The sequence below is a fragment of the Eleutherodactylus coqui genome, chromosome 13, assembly GCF_035609145.1.
Source record: "Eleutherodactylus coqui strain aEleCoq1 chromosome 13, aEleCoq1.hap1, whole genome shotgun sequence".
Classification (NCBI taxonomy): Eukaryota; Metazoa; Chordata; class Amphibia; order Anura; family Eleutherodactylidae; genus Eleutherodactylus; species Eleutherodactylus coqui.
Window position 1 is genome coordinate 87483253 of NC_089849.1, and position 20588 is coordinate 87503840.

The window sequence follows — 20588 nt, forward strand, 5'->3', positions numbered from 1 at the left end:
TTTTTGTTTTTTTTAACCATTTACGGGGGTGAGTACTTTTGACTCCCCTCATAGATCCGATCAATAAGTGGAGCTGAATCTTTAACTTTTTTAACCCTTTTATGCGATCACCGGTGGATAGCGGTGATCGCGTGACCGTTATTCTCTGTGTCAGCGCGGGAAGCTGCCGCTCGATGCATTGAGTGGAGCTGCTAAGTAGTCTACCCCTTCTAATTTTATAATGGGAGGACTACTCAGCAGTGCGCGATACATTCCTGTGCAGCTCTTTGAAGTGGGTGGTGACTGTGTAGTAGGAGCTGCTCTCTGCTACACTGATGTATGGGTGCCACCACATCCTTCTCCCTCAACCTCCACCCTTCTCTGCTGGTGAGTGCGGGTCCGTGTCCTCTACAGTGTAAACAATTAGGTGTCAAGTCCCACTTGTTGAGCCAACATATAAATGTCTTAGCATGTCATGTGGTCATTCAACCACATGGTGGCAGTATTTTAATTACAAATTGACAGGACATGCTGAAGCACATATATATTAGATAGAAAAGACAGGACATGCTGAAGCACATATATATTAGATAGAAAAAAAGAAAGCAAAGTCACAAATCTGGAGACCGCAGGATAGATTTACTAATACAGTCTAGGGTCAGTTTAAGGGTGCGTTCACGCGAGCGCATAAACGTTGCGTTTTTGCGCCCAATCGTATATACGTGACCATCTGAGGCGTTGGTTTCCAATGTATTCGTTCGCACGGGCGATTTTACGGCGCGTAAAAACGGCAACCCAAAAAAAAGACGGAACATACGCGACCGAAATACGCGCCAACGCATATTCGATGGCTGAAAAGATAGTTTGCAAAGTAGGAACAAACGATAATACGCTTTCTAGCTCTGGTCATGATTGCCGAAAAACGTTCTTTCCGGCGATTAAACGCTGCGCACATGCGAACGTAAATACGCCTACGCTCGTGTGACCGCACCCTTAGATAGACATATTTTAGCTCCATATTTGGCCAATGTTATAATAAGGAGCTAATATAAACTCTAATAATAATCTTTATTTATAAAGCGCCATTATGTTCCACAGCGCTTACAAGACAAGGGAAATAAAAACTTTATGAATGTATTCACATGGCCTTATTTTTCACATCTTTTTTTTTTTTTTTCATTTCTGCCTCCATATTGCTATTTTGTATTGGGCACATACGGATCAGTAGCAAGTAAAAACAGTATGGAGGCAGATGCTGATAAAAAAAATAATGACTTATAATGTCATCTGTAATGTGTCCGAAATACGGATCCGTATTATGGACATGTTACAAGATACTTATCTGAAGCTGGCCTAATAGTTATGGCAGACGGGATTAACCCTTTTCCAATCCACTGTCTGACGTCTAAAGACATTATGATGTAAGGCTGTACAGCTCTGATGATGGAAGACGTCCGTCGGGGTTCTCTTACTGCATATTGTCAGCCTCTCTGCTGTTGGAGCCTATCCAACGTGTCATCTCATGCAGTACTTGCTTTAGCCAGCAGATAGCGCCGTTGTATTACGGCAGAAAAAGAGTAAGCGCCCTAGGAAAACCAGGATCCAAATTGGATTGGTAAGGGTTAAAATCTGTCACATTTTAGGGCTGTCCAGTCTAACCTTATACCACCTATAATTGGCTTAGTTTATGACAAAAATTGTGCCCTTCTTTGGGCGCAATTTTTGGCACATGGTGTCGCATTTAGGCCACGTCCCCTTTCCTTTGAAGGATTACCATTTTATCGGCTCAACAACGTGTCCAGATTTGTCTAGAACATGTAATAAATGTGGTGCAAAGTACGCTTGACAGTTTTCTGACGGAAAACTGACGCTCTCTTAATAGTAAATCTGCCCCCGTGTCTCGCTATAATATGTTTAGTTTGTCCATCTGCTATGTTATTTATATATTTTTTTATCTTAAGGTACCTTTACCCAGAAACGACGAGTTCGAGCACCGAGCGACAAATCTGTCACCTATCAGTCATTTGGTTTTTAGCTCGCCTGAAAACCAAGCGACTATCGGCCCATGTAAAGGGGCAGTTGTCCATCTATGAACAACTGGGACATTGTATATAATGTATCATATGACCTTTTATGGGGGAGGAGGGGCAGGGTTATATTTTATCACATTTTATTTTTTATTCACTGTTGATGGAACTGCAAGTGCTTGTCTTTTGGACGACGAGCTGTAGTGTTTATTAACCCAAGTGGGTTTTGTGCCCGCTATTTTTGAGTAGTGTTCATTGGCACCATTGTGGGGTATATAAGACTTAAAAGTTTGTTTGATCTCCAGTACAGGTTGTTACGGATAAGGCAATACTAGATATGATTATGTATGTATAATTATTTTTTTAACAAAAAAAATTAACTTAGAAAATGCAAAAAAAAAGCTTGTTTGTTTTTTTTAATGCCTTTTTCAATTTCCCTGTAGAGGACTTGAGCCTTCTATATACTTCAATTGCTCAGGTGATATACTGTATTACCCTTCTCTCTCTGACAGCACCGGCCCTGGCAGACCATTGTCAGGCCTTAAAGGGGTTGTCCCGCGAAAGCAAGCGGGGTTATACACTTCTGTATGGCCATATTAATGCACTTTGTAATGTACATCGTGCATTAAATATGAGCCATACAGAAGTTATTCACTTACCTGTTCCATTGCTAGCATCCCGGTCTCCATGGTGCCGTCTAATTTCAGCGTCTAATCGCCCGATTAGACGCGCTTGCGCAGTCCGGTCTTCTCCCTTCCGAATGGGGCCGCTCGTGCCGGAGAGCTGCTCCTTGTAGCTCCGCCCCGTCACGTGTGCCGATTCCAGCCAATCAGGAGGCTGGAATCGGCAATGGAGCGCACAGAGCCCACGGTGCACCATGGGAGAAGACCCGCGGTGCATCGTGGGTGAAGATCCCGGCGGCCATCTTACTAAGGTAAGTAAGAAGTCGCGGGAGCGCGGGGATTCGGGTAAGTACTGGACTTTTTTTTTTTTACCCCTGCATCGGGTTTGTCTCGCACCGAACGGGGGGGCTATTGAAAAAAAAAAAAACCGTTTCGGCGCGGGACAACCCCTTTAAGTTGCCATGGTAACCCTTTGGCCCTCTGCCATTGGATGGCGGAGGGCTAATGACGTCACAGAGGGAGCTCCCTCCCTCTGTTAACTTTGATTGCAGCATGTAAGAGGTTCTCTCGAGTCCTGGCCATTTAAGCAGGATCCTGGCTGTCCATTGCAGCTGGCTCCTACTGCGGATGGCGCGTGCTCAGCTGCTGACCTGCACCATTTATATGCCGTAAATATACAGCATTCTGTGCTACCCCCTCCTACTGATATACACGTATGTCATGGGGCAGGAAGGAGCCAAACACAAATGTGTCTCAAACAAAAGGTGGCAAGATTAAACAGCCCCGAATGGAACAAAATGTACAGGGGAAATATTCAATGTGTCTACCCACCAATGAATAACTGAGGGGTCCCTTCTATATAGAGGCCTTTCGTTTCGCCAAAAAGACACATTAAACGAATTTGACCTACTAGTTTATTTCAACACAATCCTGAGAAAACTGACATTAAAGGGGTTTTCCAGGCCCTGCCAGCTGGCAGTACTAGGTTACACCAGAATCTGAGGGAAGGCCGCTGCTCTGACCCATGTGTGGTAATGGCAGGCGCAGTTGTCATTGAGACCAATGGGAACCACACTTGTAATTGCAGACTGGGGTCTTAGTGATTTGAGTGAGAGCTGCATCGGCCACTACACAAGGGTCAGAGCAGCGCCTTCTGCTCCGACCCGATGAATTCCTGGCGCTACCTGGAAAATTCTTAAAGTAGAAACTCTGCAATTGCAATGGGAGATCAAAATCAAACTGACATTCAGGTTGATCCCATAGATGAAGGTCCATTATATTTACCAGAATCAATTCTGGCTGAAAACCCAAAGCTGTGTTCAATCCAACGTTTCACAGAAACATATATAATATTTTTTTATTTTTTTTCCTAGCGGGCAGAGATTTTAGGGCAGCGATCAAGGCTTTACTTGTCAAGACAACCTCACAAGTGAGGAAAGGAAAGCATGGCCATCTCTAATGTCCAACTATCACATAATGTCAAGAAGGGAGATAATAGGGTAACTACAGTAATTCAGGACGGAGTAGTATACATTAAAGGGGTTTCCTCACTACCTAAAATTGTCTCCCAGCCACTTTGTCCTTCCTGGTTGCTGCTGACCAGTACATGTGACTGCTGTAGCCAATCATTGGCCACGGCAGTGACCTCCTATCTTTAGGCAGTGATTGGCTACAGCAGTCATATGTCCTGGTCAGCATCAACCAGGAAGTACAAAGTGGCTGTGACTTTAATGAGGCATTATGTATATTGTCAGATGAAAATTATTATGAAGTTTAAGCTACAATTTCCTCCTCCTGGTATACTGAGTTGTTGAAGAACTTGTTTCATGGTGCGGAGTCAAGTTTGATTCGGAGTAAAAAAAGAAAAATACATCACTAATGGAGACGCAGTTTTACTAAATTTGTATCATTTGCAGAAGATCCTTAACGGTTAGGTTAATCTCCCCAGTGGACCGATTACTTGGGGCATTTCTTCCTTAACATACGACGTTAAGCATTATGTAGATGTTCTTCTACAAAAATATGTAAAGCCTTAATTCACATTTTAAAACCTTCACTTTATATTCAGCCATAATGCTGGAGCCTACGGCCGCCAGCTCGCCTCCTGGTGGTCACGCCACACGTCCCGCTCCTTCCTGCAGCAGCTGGAGGGCGCATGTGCTTGTTCTCTTAGGGTTCATTCACATGGGCATCTGTGTACTCATGCCCCAATTTTGTGTATGCAGCTTATTCACCTGAAATACACAGTTGCCTTGTGGGTTTCTGCCTATTGGCAGTTTTTTTACGCCCTCCAAAAAACACCACAGAAAAATGTATGAAATTCCATTGATTTTCTGCATACGTACACAAGGGATACGCAGGTTTCTTGTATATTTTCTGCGTATTTACGGACGCCCATTAAAACGGGCTATTACTGGGTGTAAAACGCACCCAAATAGGACATGCTGCGTTTTGTTTTTCTTCACGTGACCGAAGGTTGCATGAAAAATACACAGTTGTGATTGAAGTCATTGAGCTCCATTCACTGCACATTACACATTTAATGTGCTGTGTATTTACTCTCGTTTAAAAGAGCCCTTCTAATGTAATAAAGCCTACAGGCTTTTTCGTGCACCACACTTTGCCCCCTTTGCGCTACCTTTGGTGGATGATTTTGGTGTCATTAGATTTCTGACATCCTCACCACTGCCGTAAAGTCATAAAATTTGAGTTTGATACATGAGTGTCTCGTCAGGCCGGGTCAAAGTTCCTATGTTAAGTCTAGCGGCGCGGTTGTGAGTCAAGCGTTACTAAGTGACGTTCATACCAACGTGGAAGACAAGTGCTAGGAAATAAAGAGTTTGAGGTGGCCAGAGATCCCGACGGCAACTAAACAAGGTGGAACTTCTGTCCCCCAGAAAGGGGGCGGGGGGGGGGTTAGTGCACAGGTTTGTGCAGGGAGGCTCTTAAAGCCCTAGCCGAGCCCATATAGTACACACCAGCCGAAGGGCCAACACTGCAGTAACGAAGCCCATCAGACGGGATGCCAAGATGTGCCGCAGCGGCTACTTCAGAGGTCACATGACAGCTACTAACACAAGTCCATGAGAAAAGACCGTCACAAGACCAACATCCTCCACCAATAACCACAGTATATAAAAGGGGCAGCTGTAGCAGAGCCAAGGTGGTCACGGCTGTGTGCACCAACTACATGTTACAGGCTGACTTATGACAAGCCAGAGAGCATGGACGCAATGCCTTCAGATCTGCTATATCTGGTGTAGCAGGGCTAAAGTGGTTATTGTCTTAAAGGAATTGTTTACAGTCAGGATTGTTTATATGCGGTCCTATGTAAGACTACAGAAAAGACATCACACTTATCTCTACGCAGGTATATACACTTAGCTCTGCTACACGCAGGTATATACACTTAGCTCTGCTACACGCAGGTATATACACTTAGCTCTGCTACACGCAGGTATATACACTCAGCCAAGACGAATCCTCGGTTCAACATTTGCAACCATCTTACCAAACATTTTATGTTCACGTAGCGAACATGGCATCAATCTAGTTTTACAAGTTCTCCTGCCAGTCATGAAGTACCTTCTGCTATATCAGACCCTTTCCCCCTTATGGAAGAGTTTGTGGTCTTTTGGTCCTGCTTAAGGAACTATTCAACTGTATTCTGATTCTCTGGTTCCTGACTTCATTACTTTCTACATTTAATGTATTGCGTTCTGCTGCGTGGGAGATAACCCCCTGAACAATGCTCGTGTAAGAGCCCTAACAGGTAAAAACTAAAGGTACATTTCTTCCACAGATCACTGCTAGCTCTAGATGTGATCACAACCGGGGCAAGTGATGTAGTAAGAATCAACACAGTTAGGCCGGCTGCACACAAACTAGATGCGGGATCCCGCATGCGAACTATATTGCGGTCGTGCAAACAAAAACGCACGATCAGTTAGGAGTTTTCTCTCCTCTGCACTGCCGCCAATATTTACTGCTAATTGATGATGAGTGCCAGCGGAAACTGCTGCTCCCCTCTCTCCACCAATCAGCTTTTTCCCTTACTGATGTCATTGAATGGCTTTGATTGATTAATCCAGTACCGCCTCTCATTGGCAAAAATTAATATAAGAAAGTGTCTTATTTTCAGGGAAACACGATAATAAGCTACTGAAGAGTTAATGCAGGTGGAGCGGGATACCGCTGCTATAGCTTCGAGAACAATGCAGCTGTTTTGTATTTTCAAACAGCTGCTTTGTTCTTGGGGCTTTCAGCTGGTGTCCCGCTGAGAACTGCCAGCGGGATACCAGCTGAAAGAATGCTATGAGCACCGCCCGCTGAGATATCAGCGTTTGGTGCTGATAAAGCTCATTGCTAATTTCTAGCTGGCTAGAAATGAGAGATGAACGAACAGTGCACGATGACCGTGCGTTTAGACGCAACGATTATCGCTCAAAAGACGGATTTTGAGCGATAAATGTTACATCTAAATGGGCCTTTATGAACTATTTATAGTGAACAGTTTTGCACCAGCTGTTAATTGGATCTCTCCCAAGGGGGAGTACTGACTGATCACGGCACCGGACAGTATAAATTCATTGTATGCAGGGTACTTGACACGTCTACCACCTCTGAAACATGAGAAAGGAGCCCAGAAATGTGGTTGTAGCATCGTTCTAACAGAGGTTCTAGTATAGACTTCTGAGCCAGCTAATTCTTGAAGCCCTCAGCACCAGCATGCGCTGCTCCAGTTATCTGCCTGACAGCCTGAGGAATCTCATCCCAGAAGAAAAATTTAGTCTAGCAGCACACAATCAATCAAAGCAGGTAGTTAGCTGCGGCCATTCCACATATGTCAAAGGACGCCACTGAGAAGCAGAACCAGCACTTCCAATAATTATGAAATGATCATCAAAAGACTGCTTGACAAAGACTGCAGAGGTCGAAACGTTGTGTTATTTATGGAGGGCTAAAAGACTTTTATACTTTTTTGCACCTAACTATGCTGCCACTCTTCTTTTGATGATCATTTCATACGCCAGAGGAAACTCGGCAATCTACATTATTACTTCTGACAAGGTCAGCACCTTCATTTAAAGGATCGTGACCATACATTGGCAGCGCCCTTGTAGTGACCTGGACTGCCACTACTGAATAGAAGTACTTTACCTGCAAGTTAAGAGCAACTTTTCTAACTACTAGTTCATTTAACAAAGGGTAATTATGCTGGACTTCATTTTTAGTAAGAAGAGGGAGTCGATAGAATAAAGAGTTAATGTTGTTTAGGCACCATTGTAAATCAGTTAGTTGGAAATGAGCTGGGACAAGCCCCTGGAGTAAGGAAAAAAACAGGAGGGGGCTTCTTCTGGCCCATTTTGTATTGCGCAGTTAGAAATTTATAATGGGGTTAGAAGATGACAGTCAAGGGGGGGGTATGGAGTGAGTAGAGGATGAGTGTCAGAGAGAGGCCAAGATGGACACAGAGGAAGCTGAGAGCCATGTGAAGCCCTAGCACACAGCTTCTTGCTCTCCTCTGTCCTGCTGTAATTAGAGACCTGCTATGTAAACTTTAAAGCAATCCTGTGTGCAGCAGCTAATAAATCACCTGGACCCTGAGAAACTGTTTGTTTTCCCAAACCTGAAGTCTATTCAAGCCAGCTCTGCTTTCTACCAGACAGTAAGACAGACACAAAGCTTCAGACAAGCAGTAGAGAATCTTCCGAGGAATTTTGTGAGTACTAAATAAAAGTTGAGCACAGTGTTTCATGGTGGCCAATTTACTTCTTAGTCAGAAGAAAGAGGTATTTTCTCATCAGTTTTCTCTGTATATAACTCTCCCTTAGCTCAGATGCTGCCTCCTTAAAGTTTGTTTATCTATGTATAAAGTGTCAAACTATATATATATATGCAATTTCTGGTGCTTGATGTTAAGGCAGACAACTATGTGCCTGAAAGTAAATGGTGTGCCTGTCCTTTACCTACATACGTGTGTTAGCCTTGTTTCACTACCAAGTGCTTTTAATCCAGGCACTGGCGTCACGATCACCTAATTCCATTAGTCGTCCAGATCCTGTTGTATATTTTCCAACGGTGTGCGAGATTACAAAGAGTGTGCTGCACTTATTGCCACTGTGACATGGCTCCTCAGCCACATATTAGAAACCGCTCCTAGATTGCAAGCCTCTTCCCGCTTGTCACACATTGCACCCTTATATAACAGCAGTAAATGTTGGGCCTACTACTCGCACAACCACCTAAGGTAAAACAGTTTGCACTGTATTGGAATTGTGCATCATTTAGCATATTAACCCTCTGAGCGCCTTCTCTTTATAATACTAATCACTGTACGGTGTATGGCCAACATTTATTCTGGGGTGTTTTTTCTTTTAATAAATTTCTCTTTGTGTTTGATAATCCAGAATATCTGATAATCTGCACCTATCGGGTCCTTTTCATGCCCAATTTGAAAGACTTTTGTTGTAGTTAACCATTGCATTCATGAACTTACAATTCTACGGCTTCTTGATTTCTTTGTAGGCGTTTGGCCAAATTCCAAAATTTCAAGATGGAAACTTGACTCTGTATCAATCCAATGCCATTTTGGGCTACCTTGCCAGGAATCACGGTATTACAAATTAAAGCATTACTCCTATTGTCTTACGATGCTCACAAAGAGAAACACATATCCAGCATCCGTAGGCAGTAAAAACAGCTTTACTGTAGTTCCCACTGCAGACCAGTTTGCACAAGCTCACGATGGAGACTTCCCTGCCATGGTGGTAGTGCAGGTTGTAAAGGTTAATTGCTGTATTAGAGGCTGGGATGACCTAAAGTTACTCAGCAGAGAAGCATTTTGGATTTTTATGCTTGGAACATTTGTATGTTTTGAGTTAGATTGCAGACATGATCTTGGGCTAGATTCACACTAGAGTTGAGACTTTCCGTTGTTCCGCTCCACCCTCAAAGCTGAACTAGAAAAAACAGAAATGCCAGATGTGGCTTACTCCAGACTCAGGCGGACCCCATCAACTATTTGCTGCATATCTTCATCCAAGATTTCATGCTGCCTCTGACACACATGTGCATATAGCCTTATTCTGACCTAATAACAATGTCCAGTCTGTATAATCTGTGGTCTGTACTGACAAATCTCGCTATGCACTTGGACTGTTATATTTCATTTGAAAATTCATTGGGACTTGTGTTTTGGGGGTCATGTGACTGGTCCTTATCACCCAATTGGTCAATGTTTCTTTTTTGTGTATTTGTAATGATTTTGGCATAAGATGAAGAGCTGTATCTTCTGTCTTGGGTCTTGCGGGAACTATAATGAAGCCATGATATTACTGCCTCTACATAGAAAAGAAACATGTTTCCAGCATTTCATTTGTGTGCCTCCCTGTACATCCAGGCATCCTTATGAAACTGCAGTGTGCTGACTTTCTTTCTATTAGTAATACATTGTGCTCTGTAGAGAATTATACACTTCTTGTAAAAAATGGTTGGACTGTAGGACTCTATGGAAAGAATCCTCTGGAGGCAACACTCATAGACATGGTGAACGATGGAGTAGATGACCTCCGGGGAAAATATCAGCGACTAATCTACCAGAACTATGTGAGTGGAGCTCATAAATGTGTCCGATAAATGTCTTAAACTTTGCTACAGATTTGATTTGTGATTTCCTTTTTGTTTTGAAGGAAAATGGAAAAGATGATTACATTAAGGCTCTGGCCACTGAGCTTGGTCACTTTGAGCGTCTGCTTGCCTCCAATAAAGAGGGACAAGGTTTCATGGTAGGAGATGAGGTGAGAACCATGCCAGTGGTCTACTGGGATTGTACTGTGGAGCTCTACTACGGCCTTGGCAGGGGCGGATTGGGAATTTAGAATGGACCTGGGAAAAAAAATCTAAAAAAGGGGCCTTATCATGTAGGTGGATCCAAAGTACTAGCAGAGGAAGCCAACACTAGAATTACCTGATGAGGATCTGTGCTTTGAGATATCATCCATTTGTTGCTTATTTCTCTGGGTCTAAATGAGCCAATTGCACAATTGCACCAGCTCAGCTCTTTATTTTGTCAAAAAGAAAGCAGAGAGGGATGTTTTATATTAGAAGGGAGGCCGCAGCAGCCTGACGACTACACAGGCGCTAGCACCTCCTCCATGCTACACAGCCACACTGCCTTCTGTAATAAAAGTTCCCCCGCTGCAGCTGGCTTGCAGCTCCCTGGGCCCCCTGAAACAGCAGGTGAGCAGGTTCTGTAGCCTATGCTCCATCTTTTATCAACCTTGATTCAGCAAATTGAATCAGAGCTTTCACAGATGAGTGATGATCACTCAGTGAATGGAGGCGAAGCAGGACATAGATCTCTTCCATCCCGCCCCGCTCTCTTCAGAGTAAACAGGCAGTTTTTCATAAACAAACAACTGCCTGTTTTACAGTCTGATTGTGGTATTCGTTTTATGTCTGCAGAAACTGAATGACAAATGAATTATAATTTATCATTGAGTCGCTGCCAGCATTTCCACTTAGCAATCATTATTCAGATTCCCACGATTCAGTGAGAATCTGAATGATTATTGTTCAGCGTAAAAGGCCCTTATCCTATAGCACTGTAAAAACACGGCACTGTATAATAAGGCCCTTTAATGCCACAGGACGTAAGTTTACGTCCTGGCAGGGTGGTAGTTATTGCAACAGGATATAAACTTGCGCCCTGTGTGTGGCATTAGCCTCAGAAGTGAGCCAGCATCACCCCACAGTGGCAGCCAGCTGTGACTGATAATTGGTCTACATTAGCAGGGATTGATGAGAATACTGATCCCCCATGATCAATGTACATCGTGGCATATACAGTAAATGGTTCACATATAGAGGCGCACTGCCTCTATATCAGCATCAGCCCACCACGATTACATTGCAGAGGGCCAATTGAATGCCATACACTTCAATATTCAGCAATAACACAGAAATCCAGTGCAAACACATCAGCCGCTGGCAGCACATACACTTAAAGCTATGAAAATAACAAAATGTGATTGTGCCTAGCAAGAGAAACCACATAATCTTGTAGATATGATACCTTTTTACTGGCTAACAAAAATACATGATGTTATAGCGAGCTATTGGACCTTTCAGGGTTCTTCCTCAGGCTAAGGAAGAATGCCTGAGGAAGAATCCTGAGAGGCCCGATAGCTCGCTGTAACATCATGTATTTTTGTTGGCCATTAAAAGGTATCCTATCTACAAGATTACTTGGTTTCTCTTGCTGGGAACCATCACCGTTTTCTCTAGTAGCTAACATGGTACCAAACCTTTTTCATTATGAAAATAACAAACACTTGCCCGTCAAGGCGCTAACTTTACTGTACTTCTCTCACTCACTAGCGTCACTAACTATACCCAATAGGGTGTCACTCTGGAGACGTCCTTTCCCCGTCAGGCTGGTTACGTTACCACAGCCTGGTCTCACACAGACGTCAGGCTTTCAGCCTCCTCTTAGCCTTCCACTCAGAGAGTAGCTCCAGTTCTCTCTCAGAGCCTGGCACAGCACAGCCCCCTGCAGGCCTTTCTATGTATAGCCTTGCCATAATACGTACTTCATGCAGATGTTGTCCATAACATTGTTCAACAACAAAATTGTAAATTGAACAAAAGTAGCTAATTAGTACTGAATTGATGGTGCTAAAAATGAAAGACAAAATTTATAATTAGCTCTAGTATTTACTTATGTAAAGAAAAGTTATTGCTCTTCTATTGCAATTGCAGTTGGGATATGTCAAGTATTGTTGCTTCATTTGTGAATGGGACAGCAGGGCTAGTGATCTTCATTACATTAACCCCTTAGTGACCAAGCCTGTTTGCGCCTTAATGACCAGGCCAAAAGTTTTGCATATCCAAGCGATTCTGACATAGCTTTTTCGCCACATGTTGTACTTTATTTAGGCGGAAAAATTAGACCGATATAATTTGTGTTTATTTATTAAAAGCGCCAAAATTGGGAAAATTTTGAAAAAAATCATCATTTTTTCACATTTCCAACTGCAATATCTTAAATATGTGCAAACATAATATAGAAATGTTTGCTAAGATTTATATTTCCACCCGTTTACTTTATTTTGGGCGCACATTGGAAAAACTTTCGTTTTTTTTTTAACCATTTAGGAGACGTACAAATTTAACATTACTTTGTAGCATTTTGAGAAACACTTTGTTTTCCTACACCAAGCCAAGATTGGAAAGGCTCATGAGTGTCAGAATAATAGATACCCCCACAAATGACCCCATTTTAAAAACGACACCCCTTAGTGTATCCACTGAGGGGTTTCTTGAGTATTTTGACCACACCGTTTTTTTTTCAGGAATTAATTCAATTTAGAGGAGAAAAAGTAAAATTTCATATTTTTGCAAATCTATCATTTTAAAGACATATTTCTTCCTATAGTTTACATGAAAATGAGGATTTACACCCCAAAATGGATAACCCTGTTTCTCCCGTGTTCAGAAATATACCCATTGTGGCCCTAATGTTATATCTGAGTCCACAACGGGGCCCAAAATGAAAGGAGTAGTAAGTGAGCACACATGTAGAGTTCTTGAGCGCCCAAAACCATAGAAAACCCCCACAAATGACCCCATTTTGAAAACTAGACCCCTTAAGGAATTTATCTAGGGGTGTACTGCATATTTTGACCACACAGTTTTTGAATGAATTCAAGCCAACCAGAAGGAAAAAATTGTGATTTTCGTTTTTTTGGCAATTCTGTCATTTTAAAAACAGGTTTTTTTGTACAGCACACATATGAATGAAGACTTGCACCCAAAAATGGATACCCCTGTTTGTCCCGTGTTCAGAGACATACCCATTGTGGCCCTAATCCTATGTCTGGATGCACAACAGGGCCCAAAATGAAAGGAGTAGTCAGTGGCTTTCAGAACATAGATTTTGCTTGAAGTCCTTTTAGGCCCCATTGCCCACTTGTAGAGTTCTTGAGCGCCCAAAACCATATAGAACCCCCATAAATGACCCCATTTTGAAAACTAGACTCCTTAACGAATTTATCTAGGGGTGTATTGTGTATTTTGACCCCACAGTTTTTGAATAAATTCAAGCAAAGCAAAAGGAAAAAATTAGAATTTTCATTTTTTTGGCAATTCTGTCATTTTAAAAACAGCTTTTTTCATACAGCACACATATGAAGGAAGACTTGCACCCCAAAATGGATACCCCTATTTGTGCTGTTTTCAAAAATTTACCCATTGTGGCCCTAATCTTATGTCCGCATGCACAACGGGGCCCAAAATGAAAGGAGTAGTCGGTGGCTTTCAGAACATAGATTTTGCTTGAAGTCCTTTTAGGCCCCATTGCCCACTTGTAGAGTTCTTGAGCGCCCAAAACCATAGAGAACCCCCACAAATTACCCCATTTTGAAAACTAGACCCCTTAACGAATTTATCTAGGGGTGTACTGTGTATTTTAACCCTACAATTTTTGAATAGATCTAAGCAAAGCAGTAAGAAAAAATTATGATTTTCATTTTTTGGGCTATTGCGTCAATTTAAAAACAGTTTTTTTTGTACAGCACACATATAAATGAAGACTTTCACCCCAAAATGTATACCCCTGTTTGTCCCGTGTTCAGAAACATACCCATTGTGACCCTAATAGACTTACAGGACACATGGCTAGGCCTACAATGAAAGGAATACCCGTTGGATTTCAGGGTACAACTGAATAAATTCCAGGCCCAATTGCCCACTTATAGAGCTATTGAGCGGCCAAAACTATAAAGAACCCCCTCAAATGACCCCATTTTGAAAACTAGACCCCTTAACAAATTCATCTAGGGGTGTACTGTGTATTTTGACCCCACAGTATTTGAATGAATCTAAGCAAAGCAGAAGGAAAAAGTTACGATTTTCAATTTTTTTGTCAATTTTTTAAAATTTAAAAACAGTTTTTTTGTACAGTGCACATAGGAATGAAGACATTCACCCCCAAATGGATACCCCGTTTGTCCCGAGTTCAGAAACATACCCATTGTGGCCCTAATTTACTTACAGGACCCATGGCAAGGCCTATAAAGGAGGGAACACCCGTTGGATTTCAGGGCACAACTGAATAAATCCCAGGCCCCATTGCTTATTTGTACGGAATAAAAATTGACTCCCTAAAAATCCCCCCCCCCCGCACCCTTTTTGGTGTTCGCAAATCTTAGATAAAAGTAATAATGTGAACTGTGTGGTATTTCTGAAGACAGGGGTAATTACGGAGGCTGGTTGTAATGGGCCTATGGGGCAATAAAACCATGTATCCTCCTCTCATGCTTTTTTGGGGTATTTCGTGACCTTAGTGGCTGGGACGGGGTGTGAAAAGTGGCGTTCCGTGAGTCTCCGTAAGCTTGATGAGGTGCGGCGGTCTCGCAAAGAAAGGCGCTCAACAAGCTGCTCCTGGAACTGCATGAAGGCGAGCGTTCCTGGGGCTTCTTGTAAAATACGTATTACAGGTAGCGGTCTGAATAACGCCGGGCTCACGCAGCCATAGGTGGAATCTGCTTGCGGAGGCCCACAGCGGATCCCATCTGTGAGCCCAGCTGTGACCCTGCATACGGCCGCGTAATGCACTGCGCATAACTGCGTACTTACACGGGCGGTCATGCGCAGTCACCTTTTTTTTGTTTGTATTTCCTGCACCGTCGTTTAGCGATGACGGGGGTACCCGCAGCCCGTATACAACGTAGTTGCGAATGGGCAGCGGGTATATCTGCGACCATGGAGCACAATGGGCTCTATGTTGCGGATATCCACGGTAAAATAGAACCTGCTGCGTTCTGTTTTCTGCGAGTGGATTACACAATTCCGAGCCGCTAATGTGAGCGAAATTGTGTAATCCAATGCGATTGATCCGCGTATTAGCGCGGATCAAACGCATGCGGAATCCGTAATTCCTATCCAGTCATGTGAGACCGACCAATGTTAGAGCGCTACTTTTTTATTACGTGACCAGGGACCGCTCAACGAGGCCACCCGTCACTGCTCCAGGCTTTCGGCGACCGTTGGTCGCCGAGAGCAAGGAGTTTTTAAGTTTCCTGGGCTCCCCGACTCCTGCGCATGTGTCCGATATTTTGCCGGCGGTCTCATGTGCAGAATCCGGGGAAGTTCACGGATGAGGATCGCGTCGGGGTGCAAATACGGAGGCCTCCGGTAAAAAGTTTCATCTCCGCTCACCGATCACATAGGTGAGGGGAGATGAAACTTCAATTTTTTTAAAAAACTTTTACGTGATCGCCATTATCCATTGTATAACGGCGAACACGTGACCAGGAACCACTCACCGCGGCCCCCCGTGAAATCTCCAGGCTCTTGGCTCAGTTTTGTAGCCAGGGGCAGGGAGAATTTCAATTATCCTGGCAATCCACAGCTTTTGTGCATGCGTCCGCCATTTTGGCGATGGGCGTGTGCGCAGAAGCTGGGGTAAGGTCCGCGGATAAATCTGGGGGCCTTATGTACGTACTTTCATCCTCCCTTATGGATATGATCCGTGAGGGGGGATGAAACATACGCTTTTTAAACTTTTTAAAAACTTTTTTACACTTTTTTTAACTTTATTCTTTTTTACTTTTTTTTTACTTTATATGATCACTGTCATCCATTGGATGACAGTGATCATGTTCCCAGTGACATCCCTCTGCTCTTGGCTACACATGGCAGCCAGGAGCAGAGGGATTTTGAATTTCCCGGGGCTCGAGCCCCTCTGTGTGCGCGCCCTATGTCAATCATCGGGCGCGCATGCGCAGAGGGGGACTTTGGGTCTTGGGACACTGGGGACATTGTGGGACCTGAGGTGAGTATTTTCACCTCCCCTCATGTATCCGATCCATGAGGGGAGGTGAAACTAGCACTTTTTAAAAACTTTTTCGCGATCGACGCTATCCAGTGGATAGCTGCGATCGCGGGCCCGGGGACCGCTCACCGCGGTCCCCGGTAACACCTCCTGGCTCCCGGCTACCTTCAGGAGCCAGGAGATTTTGAATCTGCCGGGGGCTCCCGGGCTTCTGCGCGTGACGTCATCGTCTGGCGCGCATGCACAGAAGAGTGGCGGCGGGTCCGGGAGGACCCTGATGGATCCGATCCATCAGGGCAGCTGAAACTTTAACTTTTTGGGCACTTTTCTTTACTTTTTTGCGATCGGCGCTATCCACTGGATAGCGCCGATCGCAATGCCGGGGGGGGGGGGGTCCCCGCAGCTCGGGATGACAGCTCCATGCTGTCGGCTACTATGGGCTGGTCGTTAAGGGGTTAAAAAAGACTGCACTGCAAGAGAAACACTTCAACCTGGTACATAAAATGTACAAAATGAACCATTGGTTGATTCTAAGAAGATTTTACTCCCTCTGCAGCGTCTGAGGAGCGGGCCCCAGCCTAGGAGACAGCGGGATAGAGTTTGGGCCTTGTCACAGTGGCTCTACTGTCTACCACTCGGAGGGTAACCAGGGAGACGTCCAAGGGGCCGAGGACCGGCTATTAAAGGGAGGTTAACCTAATTACGGTTTACCTTAGTCTCTTGTCACATGTAACGCCACCATTCCGTCCTCTGCAGTGAATTCCAGTAGATGCAATAAAGAGTTCACGCACACAGAGGTTGCTTTTAAAAGGCTGAACCGAGAACGTTCGGTAAAACCATTTACTTGGAAAATAAACCTGTACAAAGTAGAAACCGTCCAAAACAAATTACAGCCACAGCCAGGACACTGGTGCAGGAGCATTGTGGTGTGACAGGGAGGAAAACACGGGAGAGCAGATGAATCCACAGACTAGTTACCGTATCTGTGGGGATCTGTTCCCGGACACTCTTTTTCTCACTTTCTCAGAACTCTCTACCAGTGCACTCTCACGGTTTAGGAACTGCACTCAGCGCTACAAGGTGAACTCAGACGGGCTCTTGGTGTTCAGCATAAAGGCCTGGGTAGGTTAGGCCCAGAACACACACTGCATCCTCTCTGCCTCTTCCATCTTCTAGGCCCACAGACGGAAGGTGTCTATGTGCCAACAGGCTCCCAGAAAGCAGAAGAACACTCAGTAGGAGATGGGACAGGAAAAGAAGACCCCGTCATGCACCTTACAAACACATTTGTATGTCATGTGACCTTGTCATATATAAGATACATTTCCAGACATAACCGAGACAGTAACCCATTCAGTGCTGCAGCTATGCAATACACATCATATTCACTCACATTGAAGACACTGACAACACATAGGCACAAGACAAACATAGACCATTCAGAAACATCTAGAAAGTTTTGTAGATTGACTTCTGTGCACTACACCTCTGATACACATCAAACTAGGAAATGGTGAAAAAGTTTGTAAAGAGCCTGAAACAAGAAAGTGAAGGTTTCAAGTTGTTGGCCCACAGAAGGGAGCTTTTCAAACAAAATATGTTCCATGTCATTCTTCAGGCTGACGAGAAGGCAGTGTGGAATAGTTTTAAGAGTGTTTGTTCAGGATTTGGGGGAAACAAGTGTGTGTCCAATTACAAAGAACTGGTGGATGAGATGCTTATGTGCTACCACAAGATTGGGGTTTACATGTCTCTGAACTGTTTCCATTGTTACAGACTTTCCCTATCTAGTTTGAATTTGCAGTAATACCTACTTTTTGTCACATACTTCCTCCTAAACTACTGAATTTAAGGGACAAAGGGAAGAGTGTCACAGCAGGACCAAACTACATGGAGTTTGTTTGCCATTTGCTACCAGGAAACTAAAGTTGGCGTGAAGTGTAATATAGTAATGCAAATCCAAGTAACTGATGTCTATTTCTGATAACTGCATTGTTCCTCTATTGCTTTGCAGATTTCCTTTGTTGATTATAACTTGCTGGATCTTCTGCGCATCCATCTTGTTCTAGCACCAGACTGCCTTTCGGGCTGCCCACTCCTTTCTGCCTACATCAAGCGCCTTAGTAGCCGTCCCAAAATTGAAGCATTTCTTTGCAGCGCTGCCCATAAGAACAGACCGATCAACGGCAATGGCAAGCAATGAGCAAAGAAAAAAGGCCAAGAAGAGAATAGCATCAGAAGCTAGGAGTGAATGTGGAAGGGCCTGTTGCTATCCCTCTTCTTGCATTCATGTCACCTGCTGATACCTTTTATTGGCACCTCTGATAGCTTTGTTATGTTGCTACTGCCTCTGTTCTTTGTGTATATCTAGGTCCTAACTAGATGTAAAGCCTAGGAATAGTTAATACAGAATTCTGACCATGTTTTTTTAAAAATAAAATATTTTAACAAAAGTTGTGTTTCTTACCCTCTGATGTATGATGGTCCCCTGGAGTGACTTCCCCTCTGCTGGATAGGAAATCTGTATGGATAAAAAGATACACCTGTTCAGACACCAATTGAGGTTTCCAGAATTCTGGATGACACAACTTGCAGAATTTCAACAGGTCTCTCATATCAACAAGAGGTTGAGTTCAATTCTGATGAATTTTGGTTGGAACATAAATTTAAAAGGATTGCGTCTGCCCCCTTCAGAGAAGTGTGTGGTTTTTGGACTGTACGATTTAGATATTTATTCTGCCATTCAGAAAGATTTAGACTCTGAAAAGGAGTCCAATACAATCTCTTTTGGGCTAGGGCTACCCGGAGACTTTGGCTATGACACAGGTCACATTGCCAAAGATTGCAGTTTAACCTTGTGATCTACTAATCTTATTGAAGTCTACGTGGATTGCGCTGCGACTTGCAAGGTGTTGTGATTTACAGATCCCACAAAAATCCGACCTTGCTGGAGTTTTTGCGACCTGTGGATCACGGGGACTTGTGAGTTACAATGAGACCTGCATTGTCTTCTATTAAGATTAGTAGATCCCAGGGCTACATGATCTGTTTCCTGGTCAAAGTCGCTGTGTTGCCCTATCAAAGTGGGCCTGAAATCACAAGATCATTTGGCGGATAGTGGCTGAATGGGGATCTTCCTATGTAGATCTATTTGCCATTAGGGAGAACAGAGCAGGAGATTTTTCTTCCTAAAGACCAAAGATCGTCCAGACATATTAGATGCTGTAGCTCATTGCTGGAGTCCGGAGGAAAGCTATGCATTTCCCATTCTGACAAAGGTAATAAGATCATGGAAGACCAAGCCTGCATCGCCTTCTGGCCAAAGATCAAAGTGTCAGCTTACAAGCCATGGATCCTTCCAAACACACTAGATATCCTGTTTCAAGGCCCACTGTTTGATCCTCAGGCATCTAACTTTCATCTCACAACCTGGAAACTATAATGGTATTACTTAAGCCAGGGTTTTCTTAGTCTCATTTCTATGCAATAAGTCAGTGGGAAACAAGTCATCTTGATATCTACTGGCATATATGGAAGACCTTTACTAGGTTTGCAGAACTTCATCAGGATCCCTTCAGGATCACCCAATATTGCATTGATTCTAGAATTCTTTCAAGCAGACCTAGATAAAAGTCTAAGCCAGCACTCGTAATGTCCAGGTGTATACCTAGATCATCTTTTTTTTTATTTTTAGGTTGGCAAATCATCCTTGGGCTAAGAGACTTATTAGTGTCCTCTAGACTGAGATATTAACTTAGATCTAATATTCCACCTTGGCCCTGAAAACCGCACTCTTGGCCATGACAGGTCCTCCCTTTCAAGCTATTAGATTCCATTTCTATCTCTTTCTTGACTTTCGAGGTGACTTTCTTGCTGGCTACTGGCTGTAGGACTGGAGAAATTTGGAATCTGTCCACTTTCCCTTCTCAATGTTGCATTCTACATGATAGTGAAGAAGATAAAAAAAAATGCGGAGAATTGGAGATATAGAATATCGGTTAGTGAATGTAGCTTGGTTAGATAATGAATGTATGCTCACATACATATTCAGAGGGAGGAAATTTGTCTCTTATCTCTATTTATCCTGATGAAGGGGACATTTTTTCCCAAAACATGTTGAGC

The 20588-nt window shown here is 43.5% G+C and overlaps 1 protein-coding gene across 3 annotated transcripts in view; it reads left to right on the forward strand.

Annotated features, from left to right (window-relative positions):
- LOC136587992 (glutathione S-transferase P 1-like) overlaps positions 1-18919 on the forward strand; it is a 33138-nt gene extending 14219 nt beyond the window's left edge. For 2 of the 3 annotated variants that reach the window (XM_066586858.1, XM_066586855.1), the window contains exons 4-7: positions 9158-9245; positions 10095-10237; positions 10321-10428; positions 18481-18919. In XM_066586858.1, coding sequence (XP_066442955.1) covers positions 9158-9245; positions 10095-10237; positions 10321-10428; positions 18481-18669 — 528 coding nt within the window. In that variant the 3' untranslated portion in view covers positions 18670-18919. The remainder of the gene's footprint in view (positions 1-9157; positions 9246-10094; positions 10238-10320; positions 10429-18480) is intronic. The other variant, XM_066586857.1, reaches the window with a different exon arrangement.
- The last annotated feature ends 1669 nt before the right edge of the window (positions 18920-20588 follow it).